This window comes from Pan troglodytes, chromosome 2, assembly GCF_028858775.2.
Source record: "Pan troglodytes isolate AG18354 chromosome 2, NHGRI_mPanTro3-v2.0_pri, whole genome shotgun sequence".
Taxonomy (NCBI): domain Eukaryota; kingdom Metazoa; phylum Chordata; class Mammalia; order Primates; family Hominidae; genus Pan; species Pan troglodytes.
The window spans coordinates 196619262-196646999 of NC_086015.1; the positions used below are offsets into that span (position 1 = coordinate 196619262).

Sequence of the window (27738 nt, forward strand, 5' to 3'; positions counted from 1 at the left end):
ACTAATATTGTTCTACAAGGACACAACGGAGATAGAATACTGACAAGACTGGAGATAAATGAATGAAACTTTTTTCTCACCCTGAAAACATAGTCTGATTTTCTGATACACAGAGCAGCATCTCTCCCAAAGACTAGATCCCCTTAGAACCCAGTGGGGTGATTGACAAGCAAGGGGAAAGGGAGAAAATAGATTCAACTCCACGCACTATATTCTTTCTCATATAGGGACAACCACTTTTTTAAGGTTAAAAGATGGATTATTTCCAGCACACAGGAAAGCACTATACCTTCAATCTCTGTATGAAAAGTATGGAAAAACCAATGTAACTGAGTTCGTTCAAAAGCATGAATGCTAGACATTTGGAAGCATATGTTGACTCTAGGTCAAAGCTGCTCAGTCACCAACACTGCAAGACACATTGATAATGTGGCAGAAGGTCTGTGTTCAGGAGTACCTGATTCCCATACGTAATGTGTTTCTTCTCTTCTACTAACGTCCAAGATATAGATGCTGATGAGGACCCGGTGGTTTCATTTGCCTCAATGAGAATGACTTTCTGGCTTTCAGAAACCATTCCAGATTTTCTGGCCACTGTTATTGCAGTCTGAAGGTTGTCACCTAGAGGAAAGGAGGAGTATCTCAAGATGAGGTTGACAAGATTGAATTAATTCATGCAGAGCCTTGAAAACCAGAGCAGGGAGTTCAGTCCTTATTTCAGGTATGAAGAGAAATGATCTCTGATATCTTTTTCAGCCCTGACCTTCTGTGACTCCATGATCCCTTTTCTGGTTCTTACTGCTTTTCGTCAGGTTGCTTCATGATCTACCAGTGTATTTTTGCCAGACTGGGGGAAAAAATTAAAAAGCAAAATTCAAATCTATTTTCATCATTTGTTAGCAGCTTTGCAAATGTTTAGGCAAATCCTCTGGTTTAGTAGAGTATCTGGTGGTTCCACTTCCAGGCAAAATGGAGTAAACCCACTAGGATGTATCTCTCCCATTGATTACAATGGAAAACTCTGAACAAAAACCAAGAAGCAACTCCCCAAGGACTTTGAAAAGTAAACAAAAGCAGGCAGATGGTGGGAGGGAGTCAAATTTGGAGAAGCAACCTACAAGTGGATGAGTTTCTCAGCACTTTTTCTCTTCCCTATTCCATATTTGACTGGCGTGTGGGCCTCAGTTAAAAAGCTGTTTGGGCAGTAGAACTCCAAAAGACACCCAGTCTTTCTGGCCAGAAGAGCCAGGAAAAGGGACCCTTGTAGGCTAAAGGGCATGGGCGGAATCCTGGAAAGGAGAGAGCCAGACACAGGGACTAATTCAGTATATGAATTACATAAGTCCCAAGTTCAGCCTAGAGCTGTGCGTGTGTGGACCAGATCCAAAGAAAGATAACCCCAAAAACTTCAGGTATTGAACTATGATATAAATCACCCCTCGTTTGTGAGAGTAACCTCTGAGTGAGGCAGACCCAAACATCATAGCAAAAGATTTTATATTTTAGCTAAGATTGAAACTGCCACCTACAACAGGAAAGATAGAACTTATGGTTGATTGCTAGCCAAAACAAACAAACAAGAAAACTCTCAACATTCTCCAGAAGATTTTAACAGGATTCAAAGTTTCATAACATAATATTCAAAATGTTTGGGATATTCAATATGAAAAATCTGGAAAATCTGGTCAATTCTCAAGAAAAGCCACAACAGTTGCCAATCCATAGATAGCCTAGATGTTGGAAGTATCAGATAATGGTTTTTAAAGCAGCTATTAAAAGCCCCCTTCATGTGGTAACTGTTAATATTCTTGAAATAAGTGGAAATACGGAAGTTCTCAACAGGAAAATATAAACTGTGGGAAAAAACCAAATGGATACTTTAGAATTAAAAAATATAATACCTGAAATTTAAAAAAAATCACTGAATGTACTCAATAGCAGAATAGATCAATGGAAATTACACAACCTGAAGAGCAGAGAGAAAAAATCGTTTTAGTGAACAGACTCAAAGATATCAAAATAATTCATATTCATGTCATTAGAGTCCAAGAAGGAGAGGAAAAAAGGTTGAAAAAGAAAAAAAAATTGACAGAATAATAGGAGAAATTTTCCCAAGTATGATAAAAGACTTAGATTTACAGATTCAAGAAGCTCAGTGAATTCCAAACAAGATAAACTTAGTGAGAATCACAACCAGATATATAGTAATCAAACTGATAAAAATCAAAGATAAACAAAAAAAGCAGTTAGAGATAACCACATTACATATAAGAAAACAATAATTCAAATTATCACAGATTTCCATCAAAAATATGGAGAGAAGAAAATAGTGGAACAACATCTTTGAGATGCTGACTTCATCTTTCACTTTGAAGTGTCAACTCTGACTCCTATAGCCTCTAAAAATATTCTTCATGAATAAAGGAGAAATAAAGACTTTATCAGATGAATAAAAATTGAAGATAATTTGTTAACAGTGGACATGCTCAAAAAATAAACAACAACAAAAGCTACAGGGTTCTTCAGGTTGAAAGGAAATGATACCAGACGTTAACTTGTAACTTAAGGAATGAAAACACAGAAACAGAAATGATAATGATCTGGGTAAATATAAAAGTCTAATTTTCTTTACTCATGTTCTTTAACTCTTCCCTGTTGAAAGTAAAGACTATCACATCATCTGGTGGGGGTTTTCAACATATGTCATAGTTATGACAATAATAACATAAAGAAGAGAAAGCAAGAGACATTCCTGGTTATAAGGCTTCTTGAAAGGAGAGGTATGTATGTTGTGATGCCTAGAGCAACCATTAAAAACTAATCATATAACATCTGGCTGGCTATCCTTAACATAGCTTCTCCCAGGTTTCTACCAAACTATGTATGAAGATCCTCAAAAGAGCCGAAGTGGTAGGAAGGAGCTACCTGAGGCTGGAAGGATACAGGGAGCCCTGAGCGCTCATAGGCTTCCTCCATGCTCCACAGCAGGCCCCTGACAGCCTGTCTGCTTTTTGCCCTCTGCCACCTGTCAGAGATCCAGTGTTCGGGATAAACAGCCCAGGCCTGAGCTCCAATCATCTGACAGAAAAATCTAACAACCTGTCTAAGAAATCCGAGACACTGGACAGGAAAAGATCAGGAGGAACAATCAGAGCACATGACTAGAGAAGTCAAGAAGCTGCCGGAGACAGATGAAACCTGCTTTAAAAATAAGGAGAGCACTGGCCAGGCGCAGTGGCTCACACCTGTAATCCCAGCACTTTGGCAGGCCGAGGCACACAGATCACGAGGTCAAGAGATCAAGACAATCCTGGCCAACATGGTGAAACCCTGTCTCTACTAAAAATATAAAAATTAGCCAGGCGTTGTGTTGCATGCCTGTAATCCCAGCTACTTGGGAGGCTGAGGCAGGAGAATCACTTGAACCCAGGAGGCGGAGGTTGCAGCGAGCCGAGATCGCACCACTGCACTCCAGCCCTGGCAAGACAGTGAGACTCTGTCTCAAAAAAATATATAAAAAATAAATAAATAAATAAAGCACTGGCTGGGCGTGGGGACTCATGCCTATAATCCCAGCACTTTGGGAGGCCAAGGTGGTAGGATCACCTGAGGTCAGAAGTTCAAGACCATCCTGGCCAACATGGTGAAACCCTATCTCTACTAAAAATACAAAAATTAGCTGGGCGTGGTGGTGCACACCTGTAGTCCCAGCTACTCGGGAGGCTGAGGCAGGAGAATCGCTTGAACCCGGGAGTCAGAGGTTGCACTGAGCCGAGATCAGGTCACTGCACTCCAGCCTGGTGACAGAGCAAGACTCCATCTCAAAAAATACAAATAAATAAAAAATAAATAAGGAGAGCACTTAAGAAAACTCAAATCCCACCCCACACACGATTTAAGAACTGAACGATTCAAAAGGGGATTTGAAAAAGATAATGAGCATTGTTGAGACCTGAGATTGTGGTCTGAACAAACTGGGTGCAAAAAAAAAAAAAAAGTCTTAAAGCAAAATTATAAAAATATACAATCTAAAGCAAGGCAAGTGGTGCATGCCTGCAGTCCCAGTTACTAAGAAGGCTTAGGCAGGAGGATCGCTTGAGCCCAGGAGTTCAAGGCTGAAGTGAGCTATGATCCTGCCACTGCACTCTAGCCTGGGCAACAGAGCAAGACTCTGTCTCTAAAAAATAAGTAAATAAACAAACAAATAAATAAATAAGACAACTACAAGACAAAAGATAGACTGAGAGGATAGATAACAATGGAACTACCAGAAGTAAAAATGGAAAGACAGAGAACAGAGGCAAAAATTAAATAAACAATAGGGAAATCTTTTCTGGTAGGAAGAAAGACTAAAAAGTGCTGTCCATGTCTCTCCCACTCCGATCTCTTCTTGATTCTGGGGAAGTCTGGTTCTGATCACTGGTTTCCAGGGATTGATTCTAAGGCCTTGGGTCACAGAAAGAAGCAACAAGAAATTCTAATCAATTCAAAACTTTTTAAGTGAATGAATCATCATAAAACTGGTCCATTCAGAGGATAGAGTTGAGTCCATTAAGTTATTGTCACAAGGGGTTGCGTATTTGGTGATTCAGTTATATAAACCAATGTTCTTGCTATAAATATGATACTTTTCATAATCTGTTTTATCATATGTATAACATTTAAAGTGACAGATATTATGACTTAATAATAAATATGTCAAAAAATGGTAAAAAATAAAAATAAAAATTTTTCTAAAAGTGCTGTCCATGTTCCAGACTAAGTTAATGAAATAAGGGAAACACAAAGGCAAACATTTCTAAATTTCAAAGTTAAAAAGTTTATGTGCAGAAAAGAGTAAGTTACTTACAATGGACTCTCACTGGACTTGTCATGAGCAATATCAGAAGCCACAAGGCAAAGGAATAGCCTCTACATACAGATCATTAAGAAAAAAGAACAATAATTCAAGAATCTTATATCTGAGCAAGATGTCATTCATGTGTCAGAGCAAAGAAAGATATTCAAGCATATGTAAGAAATCTAAGAGCACCCCTTCATTCCATCCAAGGGCAATACTTCAGCGAAAAAAAATTTGTAAACAAGCAAGGAAAGAAATACAGCAGAAATTTCAATATGAGGAAAGAGGAAGTAAAGAGAGAGGGTGGAGAAGGAGGGACACTTGTACATAAATCTAAGTTAAGGATAGATTATGAGAATGTGTCATCTAAGTGCTAAATAAAGATTTTTGAAACAGAAGGGTCACAGTGTAAGGGAAATCCTAACCAGTAGTAAATGAACTCAGCAACTTCAAAAAGTTGGACTGGGGTGTTAGAAAGGGAGAAAGTAAAAACAGTCCAAGATCCTCTTGGATTGTGGGGAGTAGAACAGGGGACAGAGAAGTACAAAAGAGGAAATAAAAGTATTCTAGAGTTTGCAACTGTAGAATTGGGTTCAGGTGAAATGGGAACAGAAAATGCGTGCTTTGATGGGGAAATAATGTATCTTCGTGACATAAATGATAGAGTTAAAAGCATCTGACTACAAGAGCAGGGAAAAGAAAGGCAACACACCCCAAAAATATGAACATGAATTCATTAGGAAATCATTTATTCACCTCGTCTCTTTCCCAATTAAAAAATTATAGCATCAGTGTGAAATTTCATTAATAAAGTCACACTTAATTTCATTAAGAAATTTCACACATTTCTCTTGTGTGATTTACTCTCATTGCTCTCTTGTTTGTATGATTTGGAGTTGGGATTGGGAGTAGAGAGGACATCATTTTCTTAAATTTCTAGAATCGTGGATTTTATGATTGATGGGCTTTCAGCATATTTATAGACCCCATCAACTGAGGATGCTTCTTCTTCTAGCACTTGACAATAAAAATCACCTTTGCCTGACTCATGTCTTCTTGCCATTCAGATCTTATTTCAAATGTCACATCTCGGAGAGGCCTCTCTTAACCATCTCATCTAAAACAGATGGTCAAACACTTTCCTGCATTATCCTATTTGTGTACCTCAAAACGCTGATACTATTTGACTGATTGGTTGATCTTCTCTCATTCCACTCACATGGAAACTCAGGGAAAGCAGTAAATGTGCCTTTTTGTTGCCCATCTCCAGCACCTGGAATGGTGTCTGGCCCAGAGTAGGTAGTCAACAACATTTATTAAATGAGTGAACCATGTCTATTTCCACATCAAATTCTTACTGTTTTCACTGTATACTTTGTTTTATACCTGTGATCATTACAGTCCTTATCCGGGCTGAGATGAGCTCTTCCAAGACAGGTTTTGTCTCTTCCTTCAATCGATTCTCCAAGATCAGCAGCCCCAGAAATATCAGGTCTGATTCTACCGTCTCCCTGAAAATACATATATAGATGTATTGAACAGAAATAACACATATTACAGCTTTTTTTTTTTGAGATGGAGTCTCGCTCTGTCATCCAGGCTGGAGGACAGTGGTTCAAATCATTCTCCTGCTTCAGCTTCCCAAGTAACTGGGATTATAGGTGCCCACCACCACGCCTGGCTAATTTTTGTATTTTTAATAGATACGGGGTTTCACCATGTTGGCTAGGCTGGTCTTGAACTCCTGAATTCAAGTGATTCACCCGCCTCAGCTTCCCCAAGTGCTGGAATTACAGGCGTGAGCCACCGCACCCAGCCACATTATAGCTTTCTTACAGGAAGTAAAACAAAAAGAAAAAGACCCCTGTCATAGTGGTTCCATTCACTCATTCAAGCACTGTTAGGGGCTGATTAGGGACTGGGAGTGATCCAGAAAGAGAACAGAAGCGGACACAAAGGCTCTGGAGACGTTTAACTCTAACTGAATGAAGAGGAAGAGGAAGACAGTGTTCATTACGCAAAAGCTTTGCTTTAACCTTTGCAGAAACTGAGCTGAAAGCCCGTAAGGGTCTCCTCCATCTGTTGTGGCTAGCCTGATTTTCATTGCCTCACCTGTTACCCACAAAGGGGAGTTTTAGTTCTGGCACAAAGCATGAAAAAAAAAGGGAGGTGCAAAGAAAAATAAAATAAAATGCCAGTTTCTCCAGCAGGCAAGTCCATAATCAATATTATTTTAGCCCCAGGAGATATGAAGTCATAATCTCAACAAACAGGCCTCTCTATTCAGGTAAAGCTCATCCCTTTCTTTCTCCACCAGCTGGTAGCAATGATCTTCTGCATCAAGCGTGAATGTTTCTGCAAATAGGTGCAGCCTTCAAGGCTCCTATCCACCCCAAGAATATTTTCAGGGATATTCTACAGAACTGAGTGCAGGGAATACATTCAGGATCAGGAGTTCAAAGATTCTTCCATCATTTATTTATCTTAGACACAGATCGAGAACAAGACACCAGCACTGCCTAACTCTGGCTGAAATACAGATGAAAGTGGCACCCACTCAGACTCCTTGCCTGTCTCAATAGTGGGTCTCACATCAGCTACAGTCATGAACTAGCATTAGTGATGCTCCCAGGAAACTGCTAAAGCCTCCACGGAGCCACAGGAAGTGGACACAGTTTGAACTACTCACTCAGAGCAGGCTTGAAAGAATGGCACTTCCCATTTTCTGAATCTATCCTTTAAATCCCTCTATGATCTGGTTCCAAACTATCTTTCCAGCTTCAGCTATCACTAAACTCCTCACCCACCCTCATTTCCAGCCAAGTTGAACCACTAGCCATGGGTTTTCTGTGTACTTAACCATCTCTAGACATTTGCTTTAGACTGCTGTAAGACATTTGTCCTTACTTCATAGAAAAGGTTGTAATTTCCCCATGATCTGCTATTGAAACCCTCCCAATGTTCTGAGCCTTATACTACGTCCCCCACAAAGGCTCCCTCAGATAGAAATCATTGCTCCCAGACAGGCGTGGTGGCTCATGCCTGTAATCCCAGCACTTTGGGAGGCCGAGGTGGACGGATCACCTGAGGTCGGGAGTTCGAGACCAGCCTGACCAACATGGAGAAATCCCATCCCTACTAAAAATACAACATTAGTGGGGCATGGTGCCAGGCGCCTGGAATCCCAGCTACTCGGGAGGCTGAGGCAGGAGAATTGCTTGAAGCCAGGAGGTGGAGTGAGCTGAGATCACACCATTGCACTTCAGCCTGGGCAACAAAAATGAACCTGTCTCACAAAAAAAAAAAAAAAAAAAAAGAAAAGAAAAAGAAAAGGAATAATTGCTCCCTTGGCATATTACTTATATTTCACTGTAACTCACATTTTATTTGCCCATGTTTTATTCTTGGGCTTCTGCTTTGTCACACTGTCTCAGCTCCTTGGGAACAATCCCACCTGATTCAATGCTGTGCTCAACACCACTCATGCGGCGCCCAACACACAGCAAGTGCTCAGCAAATGTGTGCCAGTTGAAATGCTCTGAGGCCTGCTGGGACCATTTTTTGCCAGGTAATCTATGGAAATTCCTCATCCAGAAATTTTACTGAGTTCAAGGAACAGCACTGAGAAAAAGTGGCAGAGAATATGCAGAGACTGTAGTAGCAGAGACTGGGAAAAGTATTAAAACAGATGTCCAAATCAGAGTCCCATGGAGTCAGAGAGGAGGGTGCTCTCATTTCTGGGTGGAGTGATTGGAGAAGGCTTGCTGTAGAAGATGATATTTAATCTGGGGTTTGAAGGATAACTTGGTTGATGCCTGATTGAGGGCTTATAGGGTAAATGCACCTGATAGCAATAACTACTTAGCATACCCTTAGAATGACCCTCTATGGCAGACGCACCTGAATGTATGTTCCAAGCTAGGAAATCTGGCCGTGGCCAACCCGGAGATTTGTTCCTTGTCTCTGAGGAACTTCTGAGCCCCCGTCCCATCTAGAGGAACATGTGCCAGGCCATAAAGGGAGCTGAGGCCCTGAGCTGTGAGGTGGATGAAGGTTGCTGGGTGGAGGTCATGAAGGAGTCAAGTGAAAACACTATACAAACTGCATGATGTTTGCAGGCAACTATACAAACTGCATGATGTTTGCAGGCAACTATACAAACTGCATGATGTTTGCAGGCAACTATACAAACTGCATGACGTTTGCAGGCAACTATACAAACTGCATGATGTTTGCAGGCAGCAGCGGTTTTCCTGCACAGCTCACCACCACTGGAGTATAGGAAGGCAGATATGTTGTCCACTTTGCTGCCACTGGACTGTTTCTATATGTAAGGTGGTTCTCCTGTCCAGCCGGCTGTTACGGGACTCTCTCCCCTGTCGGTGAGCCCCTAATAAAACCCCATGCCTCCTTTGCTGGCTCTGGGTCTCTTCTTCAGCCTCTTGAACCTGGTGCCTTCCCTATTGAAGTGCGTGGGGGTTTGGCAAAATAGGTCTTCCAATCTTTCTCATGGTCCTGGTACTCAGGCCCCAGGCCTTGGTTATTTCTGCAGATGACATGACCTGAGCCAACCACAAAGTGCCAGATTAGGCCAAGAAAATGGCTGCAGGGTCAAACATCTGCCATAGCCTATAGCCTACCTTGGCCCTAGTATTTCTAGTTCCTCTGGCTTATGGCCTTTGTATGGTTCAAGGCACAATAATCAGGAGGCTGGAGTTCTAATGTCAGCCCTACCACTGCCTTGCTGTGTGAGCATGACTAAATCACTTTCTTTGGCTGGTAAACAAGTTCTTCCTTTCATGAGCATTTAATCTGAACCAAAAAAATTAAAAGGAGTAATTCCTTAAGGGGTCTTAAGCCCTGAAACTTGGAATGGCTTTCTATCTCTTCTGGCTTCCTGCACAGATATTATGCCTGCTCCTGAAGTCTCTAAAAATGATAAAGAATGATAAGTGTAATATATAGAAAGCATTGTCATCCCTGTGATTACATCTCATGTTCTTAAAATCCATGTGACTTTTAAAGGATGAAATATGCATGAAGTGGGCCAATAACCTTTGAAGAGATTATGATACCAACGCCGGAAGCACCCCGAGTAACCACACACAAAAAAACCCCCAAACAACAGCAAGAATGTTCCATCCTAATCAGGAGTTCACAAAGGATCATTAAATTAATTTAGCTGTGTGTATGCATGGTGCTGATGTGCTTTAAGACAGGAGAGGCAGATTGATGACCTGAGATCAAATCCTAGTTGAGAATTTGTGATTTGTGTTTAGACCATACAAGATTTTAAGAAGTTAGAATTTCAGTACCTTTAACCAGGACATGTCCTCTCCTGCGCGCCACAGCCCTCACTATTCCCCATTGCTCATGTGTCTCCACAGTAAGTGCTTTGTTACGTGCATGCATTTCAAAGCCATGAGTTTGCAACTTGTAATATGCAAATATCATATTATGACAATGAGAAGCAGCAGCCTGGTAGCCAGACTCTTACCATAGCCCTTGGCAACAGCCTGTCAGGAAACCAAGTTCCATTCCCAATTCTGCTCTGTCCCTTCCCTTCCCTGGACCCAAGTTGCCTCTCCTTCAAAATGTGATATCCAATCTCAAAGTTTACTTTTAGCTCCCTTACTTGAGTGACCCTGAACTAAGTTGATCAAATTACAACAAATATACAGAATTGTAGTAGCCAGAGTTTCAGGGGTAGCATGAAACTGGCCCCCCGGGAAGAATGGTCCAACAAGCCCAGGAAACAAACACAATGAGCCACTTCCCACAGTGGGCTTCATTTTACCCATCACAAAGTGAGAGGGTTGGGTCACAGCAGTGCTTCTAAGCAGAAACAGTCCTTCCTCTAGAGGACATTGTGGAATTTTTTTTTTTTTTTTGCATCTATGCAAGACTTTCTGCAAAGACCAATGCACAATGAATAATTATCCTGCATCACACATGCCTTTTGAATATCCTACTAGACATTCATGAACACTGAAAAAAGTTATTATACTTTTCTAAGTATAATAATATACTTTAAGCTTATACTGTATATATTTTACTATTATTATAGAATATACTGTACTATTATTATATATAATATTACTATATTATATTAAACAATTACAAAATTGTTTATTAAAATTTTCCTAGTTTATATGTGTTACATATAAACACAAAGTATTTTTCACACTTATATTCTTTCGAATTTTGCAGAAATGTAACTACCTGTACTATATAAATTGGGAGGAGATTGTACTGTTTTTTTCAGAGTTTTACCAAGACTTGTTAACCACTTCACAGTCACCTTACTGGCGGCAAGACTGAGGTATTTGAGTCTGCAATACATAACACACCTGTATCAGTCTGTATTTGTAGATGTTGCAGCCTCAATTATTCTATACACAGGTACAAGCAACTTGTTACTTCATTTTGTGTTAGTGGAGTCAGCTGAGCATTTATTAAACTATCACCTGTGTGAAACATTATATGTTTTGCTTTCATTCTTACTATATAATGGGTTATTATATATTTTTACAAAGAATATGTGCAGATAATATGTGAATTTTATTTTAGAATATTGAGTTCAAAAATATAGTTACAAGAGAGTGTTGACTCTGATTAGATTGAAACAAATAGGTTAGACTTCCCAAATGTAAAATCCTAAATTTAAAAATGAGCCTAGATTAGCTCCGTAACAGCATAAGCAGTGGTGGCTGACATTAAGTGTTAGAAATGACATGAAAGGTGAAATAAACATGATACCTGAAAAGAGTGGAATTAAAAAAAATAAAATTGAACTCATAAATACTGCAGTTTTGGAGCTGTTACACATCTCTATTTTAATCCTAAAATGTAAAATTTAATCTATAGGTTAAAATCTTTCTCTAGTATGGCACCTCAGAAGTTTTCCTTGTTTTTTTTGTAGATGTCACCAAGATTATATCATCTAAGCTGTATTTATTTGTTTCATTAAGCTGTGTATTTCCAATCAAAAATTTTTTCTGGTAAATGTTATGTTTCATAATTCCCAACCAATCCACCAACTATAATTTTTTTCAAATGGGGGCATGACCACAATTTCAAATTCTGAAACGCTGATTATATTTCTATGTCTGTTTTCACAAAGCTGTAAAAATCACATCATATTAAACATCTTATATGACTATTTCTCATAAAATCCCCCAGTGAGTGTTCACACTATCTTTGGGATTTAGGCAGGGCAGGGATTACTATATCCCTATTTACCAGTGTTCAGAGACATGTTATGCACACAAATTCCGCAAGCTACATTGCTCTGTCCACCACCCAGAACCCCTAAGTCCATCCCAGTCTAATGCACTTGACATTCCAACCTGGCACATCTTTCCATCAAACCTTTCTGCTTTATCAAAATCATCCCCATTTACCTCGTCAAGGTAGTAGCGTGATGGTCATTTTCCAGCTTCTTGTAGGCCAGTGCTATGACTCGGAAGCCCTGTGTCGTGTAAATCTGAAGTTCGCTAACAAAACTAGTGGGTACTGTTTAGAAAGAAACACAGGGTTAGTACGCAGTTATTTGCTTAGGCAGTACTGGCAAAGAAATTCTTTACAAACATCCAACTTTTGCCCAAGAAAACACACTTCTACAAAGATATGTAAACAAGTCAGTTGAAAATTCTAAACATAACTACATTGTCAGGGTTGACCTCTTCAGATGTACTGAAGCTAAAATGAGAAGGAAGCATTTGAAAAACTTAAAAAACAGATAGGAAAAGTGTAAAATTCTTTTTTCTTCAATTTAACCAACAAACATTTATTGAGAATCTACTATCTGGCAGGCATTGGCTATGCAGAGAATAAATCACAAGCTCTACACCCAGAAATAAGACTTTACACCTACAACTATCAGATCTTTGACAAACCTGACATAAATAAGCATGGGGAAAGGCTTTCCTATTCAATAAATTGTCCTGAAATAACTGGCTAACTGTATGCAGAAGACTGAAACTGGACCCCTTCCTTACACCATATACAAAAACTAACTTAACATGGATTGAAGACTTTTAAAACCTAAAACTATAAAAGCCTGGAAGACAGCCTAGGCAATACCATTCTGGATATAGGCACAGGCAAAGATTTCATGACAAAGATGCCAAAAACAATTGCAACAAAAGCAAAAATTGACAAATGGGATCCAATTAAACTAAAGAGCTTCTGCACAGCAAAAGAAACTGTCAAAGAGTAAACATACAGCCTACAGAACAGGGGAAAATTTTTGCAAACTATGCATCCAACAAAGGTCTAATATCCAGCATCTATAAGGAACTTAAAGAAAATTTACAAAAAGAAAAAAACAAACAACCTCATTAAAAAGTGGGCAAAGGGCCGGGCGTGGTGGCTCAAGCCTGTAATCCCAGCACTTTGGGAGGCCGAGGTGGGCGGATTATGAGGTCAGGAGATCGAGACCATCCTGGCTAACACGGTGAAACCCCGTCTCTACTAAAAATACAAAAAAAAAAATTAGCCGGGCGAGGTGGCAGGAGCCCGTAGTCCCAACTACTAGGAGGGCTGAGGCAGGAGAATGGCGTGAACCTCGGAGGCGGAGCTTGCAGTGAGCCGAGATTGCGCCACTGCACTCCAGCCTGGGCAACAGAGCGAGACTCCGTCTCAAAAAAAAAAAAAAAAATTGGCAAAGGACATGAACGCTTTTCAAAAGAAGACGTACATAAGACCAACAATCACACACACACACAAAAGCTCATCATTGATCATTAAAGAAATGCAAATCAAAACTACAATGAGATACCATCTCAAACCAGTCAGAATGGTGATCATTAAAAAGTCAAAAAACAGCAGATGCTGGTGAGGTTGTAGAGAGAAAGAAATGCTTATACACTGTTGGCGGGAGTGTAAACTAGTTAAACCACTGTGGAAGAAAATGCAGTGATACCCCAAAGTCCTAAAGACAGAAATACCATTCAGCCCAGAAATCCCATTACTGGGTATATAGCCAAAGACAGGTAAATCATTCTATTATAAAGATGCACATGCATATATATGTTTATTGCAGCACTATTCACAATAGCAAAGACATGGAATCAACCTAAATGCCCATCAATGATAGACTGGATAAAGAAAATGTGGTACATATACATGATGGAATACTAGGCAGCCATAAAAAAGAATGAGATCATGTCCTTTGCAGAGACCTGGATGGAGTTGGAGGTCATTATCCTTAGCAAACTAACATAGGAACATAAAACCAAACTTATATGTGGGAGCTAAATAATGAGAACACATGGACATATAGGGGGAACAACACATACTGGGGCCTGTTGTAGGGTGGAGGGTGGCAGGAGGGAGAGGATCAGGAAAAATAACGAATGGGTACTAGGCTTAATACCTGGACAGTGAATTAATCTGTACAAGAAACCCCCATGACACAAGTTTACCTATGTAACAAACCTGCACATGTACCACTGAACTTAAAATATAGGTTAAAAAAAAGAGTGAAATTGAAAAAAACTCACAAGTTCTGCTCTAAGGATTTCTGTCTAATTGAGTTACAGCCAGCAGACTAACAATGCAATCAAATGAGATCATTGCTATGATCCATGCCACTGCAGCATGCTATGGAAAGTGTTTGGTGGTGTATATACCAGCCTGGGAGGAGGTGGTTCAGTAAAGGAAGGATTCTGGGGCTGAGGGAGAATCATGAGCTTAGGCATGGAGGCATGAGAGTAAGCTGTGAAGAGTTAGTTCAGCTCAGGAAAAGCACAGGATGAGGAGTGGTAAGGCCCATCTGGAAAGTTCACTGGGAGTTCAAACCTGAAAGCCTTATATATGATCCTAAAGAAATTTGAGATTATACTGGAGCCTATGAGAGCAACTAAAATAATCGTGAGGTAAAAAATCTGGTCACAGTACAGAGGGCAAATCAAAGTTGGGGAGACTGAAGGCAGAGGGTCAATCCACCAACTATTGAAGTGATGAAGAATGATGAAAGCATGAGCAGATGCAGAGAAGGACCATGGACTAGCAACTGATGAGACAGAGGCACTAAGGGGGAGTGAGAAATCAGAGATGACACGTAAATGGGGTGGTGGCGGGGGATGGTGGTACCATGCACCAAAATAGGAAACTGGGAAATACAGGAAATGAGAAAGACACGCTTGGTTTTCGTATTGAATTTGGAATGCCAGTGAGCCACCCAATTGGTGATGACCCATAGGCGATGGAATTAATAGATCAAATGCTGTGGGAACATATTTATCTGGAGATACAGATTTGCCAGGTGTAATCCAAGTCAAGTTACAGACCTGTCTCAGGTTGGCAAAAGCTGGCCACCCTCTCTGGTGCACCTTTCATGAATGCCAGTCGGTCACCTCCCATCTCTTGCACAATGACTGTCATTCTTTGCAGTGCCGATGAGAATGGGAACTGATGCAGGATTGCAATTCCTTCCACTGGGACCTGGTTGAGGGATGGGGAAAGGAGAGGAACATGCTGATACAGCTTCTAGCTACTGGGAATTAACCACTCCTTCCGTAATCTTCATTTTAACAAATAAGGGGGAAGGTCTCACCCATTTTCACACCTGAAATTCAAAGACACATCTGTGGCCTTTCAAAAACTGGGGGCCAGAAGAGTTTCTCTTTGAGTTTGGGTGTTGTGGGGTGAAGAGCAAGCAGGGCTTACCTGGCTGGCTGTTCTGCAGGGCTTAACTACCATGGCATGTGCCGGCACTCCCTTGATGTGGAAATCGTCCCCAGAAAAAGCCATTTCCTATTTCACAAATAGGATATTTCATTGCAGAGATTTATTTATTGTTTGCCCACTGATGCTATGCTTGAACCCTCCCCTTGAGAAGCTCCTCAGACCACCTCAATGTGTTTTCCATGTCTCTTCTCTCAGAGGTGAACCAGATTTATTCCGCCACAGAAAAAAAGAATGCATTGAAAATGCTGCACAACTTGAAGGGCAGACACTTTTGAATTATTCATGCAATTTATCTTGTTTTCTCTGTTGGAATGTGCTGTGTAAAGGCTCAGTCTCCATTTCTGAAGAGCCTAGCTTGAAAGTCATGCGCATGAAGGGCCAGACTTCTTTTGTGTGAAGCAAGCACCTTTCTGTCGTTCTTTTCCTGCACTTCACGGCTCTTCCTGCCCTTCCATGTGTGTCTAATTTGGATGGATGGTTCTCAGGGCTGGGGTAGGGCAGGGCAGAGACTGTGATATACATGGTTAAAAATCAGTAATTGCTATAATAATGACCCTAAATTATAGTCAAAGGGACCTTTTACCCAAAGACAACACAGTGCTTTGTAATCATCTCACTGAGTGGCTGACAAGGTCCCAGAGAGGAAACTGCAATCCCTATTTAAAGATATGGAATCAGTAACCCAGAAAAGATGGAGGATTGGCAAAGTTATATTAGATTGCTATGAAATAATGCTCCAGGAGATTTGGAAGGGACCCTGAAGATTGTCTCTTTCAGTGGTGCTCAAAGTGTGCCACCAGAGGTGAGAGCTATATGCAGCTCAGGAGAAAGGAAGGGATTATGGCTAAGTAGTCAGGGATGCAGGTCCCTTAGTCCTCATCTTTAAATCCCACCTTTTATTTCAACTGGAGTAACTCCAGCTATTTAGTCTTTAGAGTGTTTCTGGAGAACGTTTCCTTTTACGAGAAGATTCCAGATTGTTTGTCTTGTTTTGTGTTATGTGAACACCACTGGTCTAATTCAACTTCATTTTATGGTCATGAGAGCCAAAGCCCCAACATGAGAGATAGCTTAATGGGATTCAGCAGTCAGTTAGAGCAGAGCCAAAACTAGAATCGGAAAAGCCAGATTCCTGAACGACACCGTTGGCTCTTAAATCTAGTTTAGAGTCTCAACAAAAGCTCTTTAGTGGTTTTCCTTTTTGTTCTTTCTAGTCTTGGAAATAAAATCAATACGAAATTAATAGAAATAAGACTTATAGTCCCCATGAATCGATGAGTTATCCTGAGCACTGGAGAAAGCAATGTTTTCTGATCCCCATATTCTGGAAAATCTTTGAAACCAGACAATGCACGGAGAACAGTACAGAGAGACAAGAAATAACTGCATAATAAGTACAATTATATTAATATGATCGAATCTTTAATATTTGCCAGGCATAGTGCCAAGGATTTTCTTAATGCATCATCTCATTTAATCCTCACAATCTCATTATGTAGATGCTATTATTAGCTTCATTGCACAGATGAGGAAACCAGCCTTAGATTGGTTTGCCCTTCACTACCAAATGTACTCCACATTGGAAACCTCACCTTTTATAAGAATTAGATAGCTCTGATATTGCCTATGTTGCTCTGGCATTGAAGAAGCTTCTCAGATTCTCTGAAGAGCAGAGGCTTACCCAGGTGGTGGCTTCAAACATTTTGAGGTCCAGAGGGTCTCCCTGGATGGTCCCATCAAGAAGGATCAGAGAGTGGCAGCTGGCCATCGCTGCACACAGTGGGCCCCATGGCAAAGCCTGGCCTGAGGCAAAGCTGTGAACTTCCTGAAAGCTTAAGGAGAAAAGGAAATGGGTTTCCATTCCATCGCCTCATGCCAAAACAGAGCATCTTGGAGGTGAACAAACATCTTTATAAAAAATAATTTAATATGCTTTGTTGCATGAATAGCCACTCTCCAATCCTCCCACATTAATAGTGCTTCATTCAGCCAAGTAAGTTCACTGAGTATGAGAAAGGTCTCTGAGTTTTTTCTTTTTCTTTTGGATACAGGGTCTCACTCTATCACTCCGTCACCCAGGCTGGAGGAGGACAGTGGCGTGATCTCGATTCATTGCGACCTCTGCCTCCCAGGTTCTAGCGATTCTCCTGCCTCAGCCTCCTGAATAGCTGGAATTACAGGCAGCCACCACCATGTCAGGCTAATTTTTTGTATTTTTAGCAAAGATGGGGTTTCACCATGTTGGCCAGGCTGGTCTTGAACTCCCGACCTCAGCTAACCCACCTGCGTCGGCCTCCCAAAATGGTGGGATTACAGGCGTGAGCCACCGCGCCCGGCTAAAAACATTTTTCAAATGAACACTGCATCCCCCTCTTCCACCCTGGCCTCTTGGGTCCATATCCCAACCATTATCCCCATCATCTCATTTTAGAAGAGAACATAGTCTCATCTAAAAAGCTATTAAAATACAACTCAAATGTCATATGCAGGCTTCCTTCACTAATTCAGAGTGGAGGCCATTAAGTTCAGCTTTGGCGTCACAAGAAGAATGTCGTCTGCAGCTTGGTTGGTCACAGCCCCTTCTCAAATGTGCAGCACAGGCGTTGGTTCTCAAAGCAGCTTATCCTATTTGGAGGACGTCTGAACGGTGGAAGCTTCATCCTACATCGGGGCAGAATCTGCTCCTGGGAGCCAGTAAGGGTCCACTTGCTCCCCCTCCTCCACATGCCAACTTCTTTCAAACTTAGGGATCAACTCTGCCGTCCCCTTCACCCTCTCTCCCTCTGGTGTCGCACAGGAACCTCTGGCTGTTCCTCTAATAACAGTTTGATCAGGCCTCCCTCTCGCCTTCCTTATTCTTCTTTTTTGGAAAAGTTCCTAAATTTGTCATTGTCTGATCCTGGAGACCACATTTCAAGACAGACAATTACTTCTGATAATATGGACCCTGAATTTATTTAAAGATAACCTTAAGTTGCTGTAGCCCTTTGTTTTGAAAGCAAACACATCGCAATGTTAACTCACAATTCAGCCACATGGCTTCCTGGCTTTTGGATTCAAGCTTCCTTTTGTCACACTAAGAGTTCAAAAATGTCCTGGCTTCATATTGACCCTGTTAGTTATACTCATTACTATGTCTTAAAAGAGCAGCTCATCTTGGTGGTTTACCGCATACCTGATGGTATTTTAGTAAATATCTAAAAGGAAGAGACCACCAGCAGGACAGTTAACACAGAAACTTAAACGCACACTGAAAAGCAAAATACAGATCAGAAAAAAAATCTTATTTTTACTATGAGACGTACACTGTCACTAGTCTGTAATTCTGAGTATATAATTCTGCATTCGAGAGGATTGGGCCAGACTCTGTTTAGCACAGCAAATACATAAAGCTCTCTATCATTGCTGCCCGTGCATTTTTATCTGAGTATTTCTGGTTATCAATCCCTGATAGCCTTGAATAGTTCTTAAAGTATCTGACACAACAATCAGGCCTTTTTGGAAAGGAAGAAATATCAGAGATGAGCTCACCTTTAACAAGAAGGTATTGAATAGCCTATAAGTCAGGTGCTCACTTCTTACCTAGAATTAATTCTGTTTTGTTTCATTTTATTAATTAAATTTGTCATTTTTTATTTTAAATTGTTTTAATCATTGGAATTCAACTTTGATTGGAAGGCAGGAAGGCAGGAAGGCAGGAAGGAAGGAAGGAAGGAAGGGAGGGAAATGAATCATTTACCTAAACATTATATTAATTGTTATTCCTTAAATGTAACAAGTCACTTTTAGAAACAGAAAGTTTCCAAAGTTTTATGAATAGTTTGGTGTCAATGGAATAAGAAGAACATTGAAAAGACAGAACATATTGAGTTCATTTTAGATGAGCGATTACTGTGCACCTACTATTTGTGCGTAGTACAGAGCTACAGCACTTAGGATGCAAATCTAAATAAGAACAAGACTGCTCTCAAGATGCTCACATATTTAAACAAATGTACACATATTTTGTAGAAGCTGAAACAGAAAAACACTAATGAACCATGAGACAAAGTATATATCCAAATCTATCCTCTAGGAAAAATGAAAAAACTTTACAGTTTAACACTTTAAGAGGCCTCTTCTGTACACTAAAGTGGTTAGAAGCACGAGGATCACTTTTTTAATCCAGGAATTAGACTTGTTTCTAGATAGCATTTTAATATGACAATTATTAAACTGTGTGTAATTAACATTTTATGGATAAATTACATGTCATAATGCAAAAGAACCACAAATAACCTTTCATGTACAAAATGCTTTGTGACTTAAGTTATAAGTGTTAGAGGAAAAAACCTTCATTTTCAAACAAAACATAAACGTCAAGTGCATCAGAGATTTCATGTTCTGATTCCACGGGAGTGCGTAGTGAGTTGAAAAAGCGGGCAGAGACGCAAACCCAAACATGGCCACAAGAAGGCCACAGGAGAGGGCTGTGCAAATCTTTACCACACCATGCTGAGAACTGTCAAAACTGTCTTTTGCTAGGAAAAAGGAGTTTCAGCCAGGCGCGGTGGCTGATGCCTGTAATCCCAACACTTCAGGAGGCCGAGGTGGACGGATCACCTGAGGTCAGGAGTTTGAGACCAGCCTGGCCAACATGGTGAAACCGCGTCCCTACTAAAAATACAAAAATTAGCCAGGCATGGTGGCAGGCACCTGTAATCTCAGCTACTCGGGAGGCTGAGGCAGGAGAATCGCTTGAACCCAGGAGGCGGAGGTTGCAATGCACCAAGATCATGCCACTGCACTCCAGCCTGGGCGACGAGAGTGGAACTCCGTCTCAAAAAAAAAAGAAAAAAGAGTTTCCAGCAGCCAGAAAGTAGAGTTCTCAAAATTAGAATACCAAGAAACATGAGTACACTAGCTACGGTTCTACACATGTTCCTCTTCCTGAAATTCAGGGTACAAAAGTAAGAGCAGTGTCCTTCCTCCTAGCACATCAAGAGGCTTCAGCTTGAACAAAGAATGTTACCTCCTTAAAGGACAGTGTCCTGGTAATGTCTGAATTACTTATACTGGGTCAACTTCATGCTGGAAGCAAATTATGTTTTAGCAAGGATTTGAATGCAGTGTCAAAGCTTCATCTCCCGGATTTGTGAGTGGCATGGGACTGGGTTGGGATGGGCGGAAATGTGTGTGTTTTAGGGAGGCTTTGAAGAATTCAAGATGAGAAGTTAAAAGAAGATATTTGGCAATCATTGTCCACCAAAGCCAAAGTCCAAATGTCTCCATTCTTAATTTCAAGAGAAAACACGGAATTTTGGAAAAAGAGACACTAGAATGCATTTAGTCCAAGGTACTCACCCATTCCTATCACAGGACACGACTCCCCAGAGGTCCAAGCCATCCCTTGTTAAGGTGCCTGTCTAAACAGAAACAAATGCTCCATTTACTCTGAAGATCCAGGCAAGGCGCGGTGGCTCATGCCTGTAATCCCAGCACTACGGGAGGCTGAGGCAGGAGGATCACTTGAACTCAGGAGTTTGAGACCAGCCTGGGCAACATAATGAAACCACCTCCCTACTTAAAAAAAAAAAAAAAAAAATCCAGTGGCCCCATAGTGAAGACTCCGTAGTGCAGATAAATAAGGTATTTTTGTAATGAGAAAATACTTCACAAACATATTAACAAGATCAGCACTTCAAGGAGGGGCACAATGGGTGGGTCTCTGGAGTGCCCGTTGGAAGTGCTGATGAGCTCATGCCAGTTGTCTAACAAGCTGGCACTTAATCTTTTCAAACTTTAGTGTCCTCCAGAACAACAACAAAAAAAGTACCTTCCTCACAACTTCAGAGGATTGTTTTGAGGATCTAATGGTAGACTCAATGGATGGGAAAGTCCTCGATATAAAATGGGTGAGTCCTAGTTTCATAGCAGAAGTTTAAAATATGTCATTAAAATAAGGAATAGAGTGAAATTTTTACCTGCAGGGCACTGTGAACAGACTCGAAAGAAATGGTTTGCTATTTGGTTAAAAAAAAAAAAAAAAAGGTGGTGGTATTTCTCTCAGTGCAATATACTGGTTAAGAATTCAGGTTAGGTTTAAACACCAGTTGTGTGACCAGAGCGAATTTATCCCCCTAAATATAAGAGCTCTTATCTGTAACATGGTCATAATCTCAGAGAGCTGTGGTGAAGATTAAATGGGATAACATAAAGTGTTTCATTTAATATCTAGCACACAGTAAAAGCTAATAATAATCATAATTATTCATAATTATTGCTCGTTTTCTATACAAATTCAGGTCACAATTATCTCTCCCACTCATGTTTCTTTTTCCAGGTCCGAGGATATAATCTCATAAATAGAATGTCATTTCTGACATTGCTAGTTTGATCACAAAATAATATAAAAAATGGTGGCAAGAGTCATGTTGACTTTCTGTTCTTGGTAGATCTTTCTGATATTACAACAACTATAAAATACAGCCCTGATCCCATTAATTCTCAACTATCAAAAACCTTCAGTGTACTGTTGAATGAATATAGCTTCAGTTTGGGAAAATAAAAGAAGTTCTCAAAATGAATAGTAGTGATGGTTGCAGAACAGTGAGAAGGCACTTAATGCCAGTGAACAGTACACTTAAAAATGGCTAAAATAGTAAATTTTATGTTATGTGTATTTTACCACATTTAAAAAGTAAATTAAAAAAAGAAGTCAACAACAGCAACAAAAGCCTTCAAATAACCCTCCACTGCTTAAAATATATGTAAACAATTTCTTAGCCAGACATTCAAGGTCCACAGATAGCCTCTCCCATTACCAACATCCTGCTCTAGTCAAAACCACACTCTCTTGCTTTCCTGCCTTCAGGCCTCTACCCATGCTCACCTGTTCACAATGCCCTGAAAGGCATTTCCATCTTATTCTCTCACAACTCCCACCTTCACCCCAGCATATGTGTGTACAGACTAAATAAATACAATAAAAAGATGGTAGAATACGAGGCTGGTTGGGAATAACTGGCAAATAATCAAGGGTAATTTTAAGCAATAAAGTACAGATGGGAAAATACAGCAAAAGCTTGATATGAGTCTCATAGTAAGGCATAGTTTAATAAACTCTTCCTTTTTTATTTGTTCATTAATTCAATCGATATTTATTGCACACTAACTATATGCCAGGCAATATTCTCAGCATCAAGGATACAGCAGTGACGATAGCAAAGGGTTTAAATTTTCGTCTTTGTATGAAGGTTTTGACTGCAGAGAAACAGGATGCTATTTTAATTGCTTTTCATAGGATATCAAAGCTGGAAGGACCCAAAAAGATTCTCCTATTTAGTACCCACTTCTCCTCTAAACCTTGGACTCTGCGAGCTCAAGGGACATATCTTTCCCAGATCATGCATCTAACCAGGGATAAAATGAAGACAGGCACCCACATTCTATGTCTCCTGCCTTGCAAGGGGGTAAAAGTAGATATACATGATGACAGCAATGGTAAAAATGATGATAAGAATAAGGATGAAACACACATACCTTGTCAAAGCAGACAAGGTTTAACTGTCCACATACATTGATCCTCTGGGGGCTAATGCAGAAGATGCCTCTCTTCTTCAGCCTCCTCTGGGCATAGATAATGCCTGTGGTCAGAGCAGCGGGTAGAGCAGGAGGAACCGCAATTGTGATGACGTCAAGGGCTTTCCTCACCACCTCCTCTGGAGGTTCCTGGACGACAGTCATTCTTTAATTATTACAGACAAATCTCTAATGAACAGCATATGACTCTTTGCCTTTTTTTTTGTTTTTTTTTTTTTGAGGCAGAGTTTTGCTCTTGTCACCCAGGCTGGAATACAGTGGTGCGATCTCAGCTCATTGCAACCTCCACCTCCCGGGTTCAAGCGATTGTCCTGCCTCGGCCTCCTGAGTAGCTGGGATTACAGGCACACGCCACCACACCTGGCTAATTTTTGTATTTTTAGTAAAGACAGGGTTTTGCCATGTTGGCCAGGCTGGTCTCGAACTCCTGACTTCGGGTGATCCACCTGCCTTGGCCTCCCAAAGTGCTGAGATTACAGGCATGAGCCACCTTGCCCGGCCTTCCTTCTTTTTGTTTACTTCTTTAGGTCAAATTTCAAGAAATGATATCAGTGGGTTAAAGGCTTGACCATGTTTATAGCTCCCACTATCTTTCACCAAATAGCAATAAAAAACCCATGTGATTTATATTGTTACCAGCAAAACAATAACTACTGGTCTGCCATGACCTCACCAAAACTGGGTGTCTGATTTTATTTAAAATCCCTCGCTCAATAGCTCTAAATATGCTACTTTATTGAAATAAATATATTCTCAGATTGAAAAGGAAAAATGGTATAAAGTGTGAGGAAAAGAGAAGTAAATTGATATATCAATAAACAGATTGTTTTATCCCACTATCCCATGAAACCTGTTTGTTATTATGGAACTTAGTGATCAATTGCTGACTGGGATCTGGAAGTCTATACGTAGGCATCAGTGCTTGGTTTTGTTTCCCAGGTTTGTAAACCACATCCTAGGTTAAGGGCAACATGCACAGTACAAAATATACAGAGATGAGTGTGTGTGCATTTAATAAAAGAGCAAAGACAGCTTACCCCGCTAAGCACATAGACGCACAGAGTATAGATCATCCCAATGGTGGCTGTTCCTACAAGGCACAGGAGGAACCTGATGGCATCCCTGTACAACTGAAAATTCACTGGCTTGGGGTAGAGAATGGATCTCACAAGGTCTCCCTTTGCAGTGTTGAATCCTGGAACAACAAACACACACCCCACACTCTCAGGAGACCAACGCTACTGCTAGTGCTCTTCCAAACCTCAACACTGCCTTTGTTTTTCTTTGCTGATATTTGAACAGTGTTTAAGCTCAAAGGCAATTGAAAGATAACTAGAAAAATACATAAATGCTGGAACGGAAATCTCTATCTCAGAGCCCAGTACTCTCTCTGGCCTTCCTTCCCTCTACTTCCAATTTCAATGCATCCTGGAGATAGAAAACTGCCGTACTGGGTGCACAGCACAGCTTTGCCAAATAGCATTTTATTTTAAGGAAATGACTGAAACGTGTGCACGCACACGCATGTCACTGAATTAAAATTAAGTGGTCCAGTAAATACTGATGGACTCACTTTTCTAATACTTTGCAATGTTAAATTTTCAGTTTCTAGCCCACCCTGGAAAGAACTTGGGATTCAGGATGAGAAGACCTGAGTTCTAGGTCCAGCTCTGTCAATTGCTGGCCATGGTATTTTTTGAAGTTCATTTGAATTGTGTGGCCTCAGCGTATTCGTGGACATAGCAGAAACAGTAAGCATCTCTGCTCTGCTTGCTTGATATGGTGAAAATAGTTTATATACTGCAAAGCACATACATAATAATTATTGTTATCATTTTTACTAACAGGCATATGCCATAGTTCAATTGGTATTTAAAATATATGGATTTATATATATTTGATGTGTTTTGTACCTGTAGGTAAGACTTCTCCTTGTCTATGGGTCCAAAAAAAATGGAAAGAATGAATAAGACCTACTATTTGATAGTACAAAGGGTGACTATAGTCAATAATAACTTAATTGTATATTTTTAAATAACTTAAAATGCGTAATTGGATTGTTTGTAACTCAAAGGACAACTGCTTGAGGGAATAGATACCCCCTTCTCCATGATGTGCTTATTTCACATGGCAGGCCTGTGTCAAAACATCTCAGGTATCCCATAAGTATATACACAGCTACTATATACCCACAAAAATTAAAAATTAAAAAAATATGATTATAAAGAAAAAACAACTTCTCTTTACCTAATAAATTTAAGGCACTAGACAAACTGGGCAAAAGTATACCATTAAAAATAAGAAAAAGGAGGTGATGCTAACCAGTCTGCAGTACCACGGCTCTCACGGTCCCAGAGCAAGCTGCCTTGGCCTGGATAACCTCTGTTCCACAGAAGAGGACATGCCGTTTGTAATCCGCTTCACTCTGTGTTTTCCAGGGCACAGAGCTATCCATCTTGGGTAACGGAGTTTTGGTGACTGGAATACTTTCTCCTACAGAAAACAAGCATCTTGTTTTGTGAGGCAGGATGGCTTCCCTCATTTAAATCATGCCTGCACCCACTCATCATACAACAGACATTTTTTTTCGTGAGCCTACCATGTGGCAGAGACAACCCTAGGTATTGGGGATACAAGCATAAACATAGTTCTTACTTCTAAGAGGTCTGTAGTTTAGAATAGGAGACAGATATGTAAACTGATAAGTATAATACAGTATTATAAATACTATGGGTACTGTAAATCAAACACAGATGTCAAGATAGCTGGAAATAACTATTTAGGGAACCACAGGCTGTGCAGTCAAGAATGTGGAGTGTGGAGAATAAAGGGCCGTGAGAGCTATCTAGGAGCCAAAGCATGGAGAACCCTAACTGTCCACAGATATGTCTAAAGGCACTGGTGGGCTGGGCACAGTGGCTCATGCCTGTAATCCCAGTACTTTGGGAGGCCAAGGTAGGCAGATCACCTGAGGTCAGGAGTTCGAGTCCAGCCTGACCGACATGGAGAAACCCCAGTTTTGTAAAAATACAAAAAATCAGCCAGGTGTGGTGGCACATGCCTGTGATCCCAGCTACTCGGGAGGCTGAGGCAGGAGACTCGCTTGAACCCGGGAGGCAGAGGTTGTGGTGAGCCAAGATTGTGCCATTGCACTCCAGCCTGGGCAACAAGAGTGAAACTCCATCTCAAAAATAAATAAATAAATAATAAATAAATAAAGGCACTGGTGACTGAAGGAGGATGTAGAGAGATTTAACCACTTTAATCAGGAGAGTAATATCATATTTATGTATAAGAGAGAGCACTCTGTCCATAGCACAGGGAATGAATCAAAGTCTGGTGAGGTTGGAGGCTGGGCTGGGTATCCAATTGGGAAATAATCACAGGAATCCCAGTTGCAAGGGATGAGGTCTGAACTATGACAGCTGGCAGTGGGAATAGAAAGGAAGCACTGCATTCAGGAAACAAGGAAGTGGCCGGGTGCAGTGGCTCACGCCTTTAATCCTAGCACTTTGGGAGGCAGAGACAGGCAGATCGCTTGAGCCAGGAGTTCAAGACCAGCCTGGGCAACATGGTAAAACCCTGTCTTTTCTAAAAATACAAAATCAGCCGAATGTGGTGGTGCATGCCTATAATCCCAGCTACTCTGGAGGCTGAAGCACGAGAATCACTTGAGCCTGGCAGGTGGAGGTGAAAGTGAGCAGAGATCACACCACTGCACAGCAGCCTGGACAATAGAGTGACACTCTGTCTCAAAAAAGGAAAGAAACAAGGAAGTAAGAAGCTACAAAACTTGAGAAAATGTTTGTATTGGCAGGTCATAGGGACAGAGAAATTTACAATGACGTTCTAGTTCTGACTTGGGAGAATATGCAGAGGGCAACGTTATTCCTCAACACAGGGATTACAGGAGGAGAGAAAGAATTGTCTTTTGGCCACTGTAAGTTGAAGTTGCCTTGTAGAAATACCATGTTGAGAAGCCTTGTAGGCAGTTTGAGATTTATTTGGATTTGAAGCTCAGATGAGAGGCCTGGAGGAGAGATATTTAGCCAGAGCTCATGAGGTTATGGATGATAATTAAAGTCACAGAAGCAGACAAGATTACTTAGAGACCAAGTATAGAGTGAGAAGAGGAAAGGCCAAGGATGTAGCCATGAGCAGCACCAACAATTCAGGAGATGGAGGAAGAGGAGCAGCAGAAGAAACTGAATGGGTAGAGTCAGTGGTAGAAGAATTTGGAGAGAGAATTATCTTAGAAAGTTATAGAGAAGATAGTTTTCAGAAAGAGAGCTGGTCAGAATAGTCAAATGGAACAGACAGGACAATAAGTTGAGAAATTTAAAGAATCAGGCTGGGCACAGTGGCTCATGCCTGTAATCTCAGCACTTTGGGAGGCCCAGGAGGGTGGATCACTTGAGGTCAGGGGTTCAAGACCAGCCTGGCCAACATCGTGAAACGACGCCTCTACTAAAAATACAAAAATTAGCCAGGCATGGTGGTGCACACCTGTAATTCCAGCTACTTGATGGAGGCCTAGATGAGACGATTGCTTGAACCCGGGAGGCAGAGATTGCAGTGAGCCAAGATCAAGCTACTGCACTTCAACCTGCGTGACAGAGTGA

General features: G+C 40.8%; 1 protein-coding gene across 6 annotated transcripts in view; it reads right to left on the minus strand.

Moving 5' to 3' along the window:
- ATP13A4 (ATPase 13A4) overlaps positions 1-27738 on the minus strand; it is a 195055-nt gene that overhangs the window by 42281 nt on the left and 125036 nt on the right. For 5 of the 6 annotated variants that reach the window (XM_016942513.4, XM_063807434.1, XM_016942510.4 and 2 more), the window contains 10 exons: positions 25439-25609; positions 24154-24311; positions 23057-23245; positions 20879-20940; positions 17217-17367; positions 15515-15601; positions 15136-15289; positions 12244-12355; positions 6227-6351; positions 458-621 (listed from right to left, as the gene is read on the minus strand). In XM_016942513.4, the coding sequence (XP_016798002.2) occupies positions 458-621; positions 6227-6351; positions 12244-12355; positions 15136-15289; positions 15515-15601; positions 17217-17367; positions 20879-20940; positions 23057-23245; positions 24154-24311; positions 25439-25609 (1373 nt within the window). The remainder of the gene's footprint in view (positions 1-457; positions 622-6226; positions 6352-12243; positions 12356-15135; positions 15290-15514; positions 15602-17216; positions 17368-20878; positions 20941-23056; positions 23246-24153; positions 24312-25438; positions 25610-27738) is intronic. The other variant, XM_016942512.4, reaches the window with a different exon arrangement.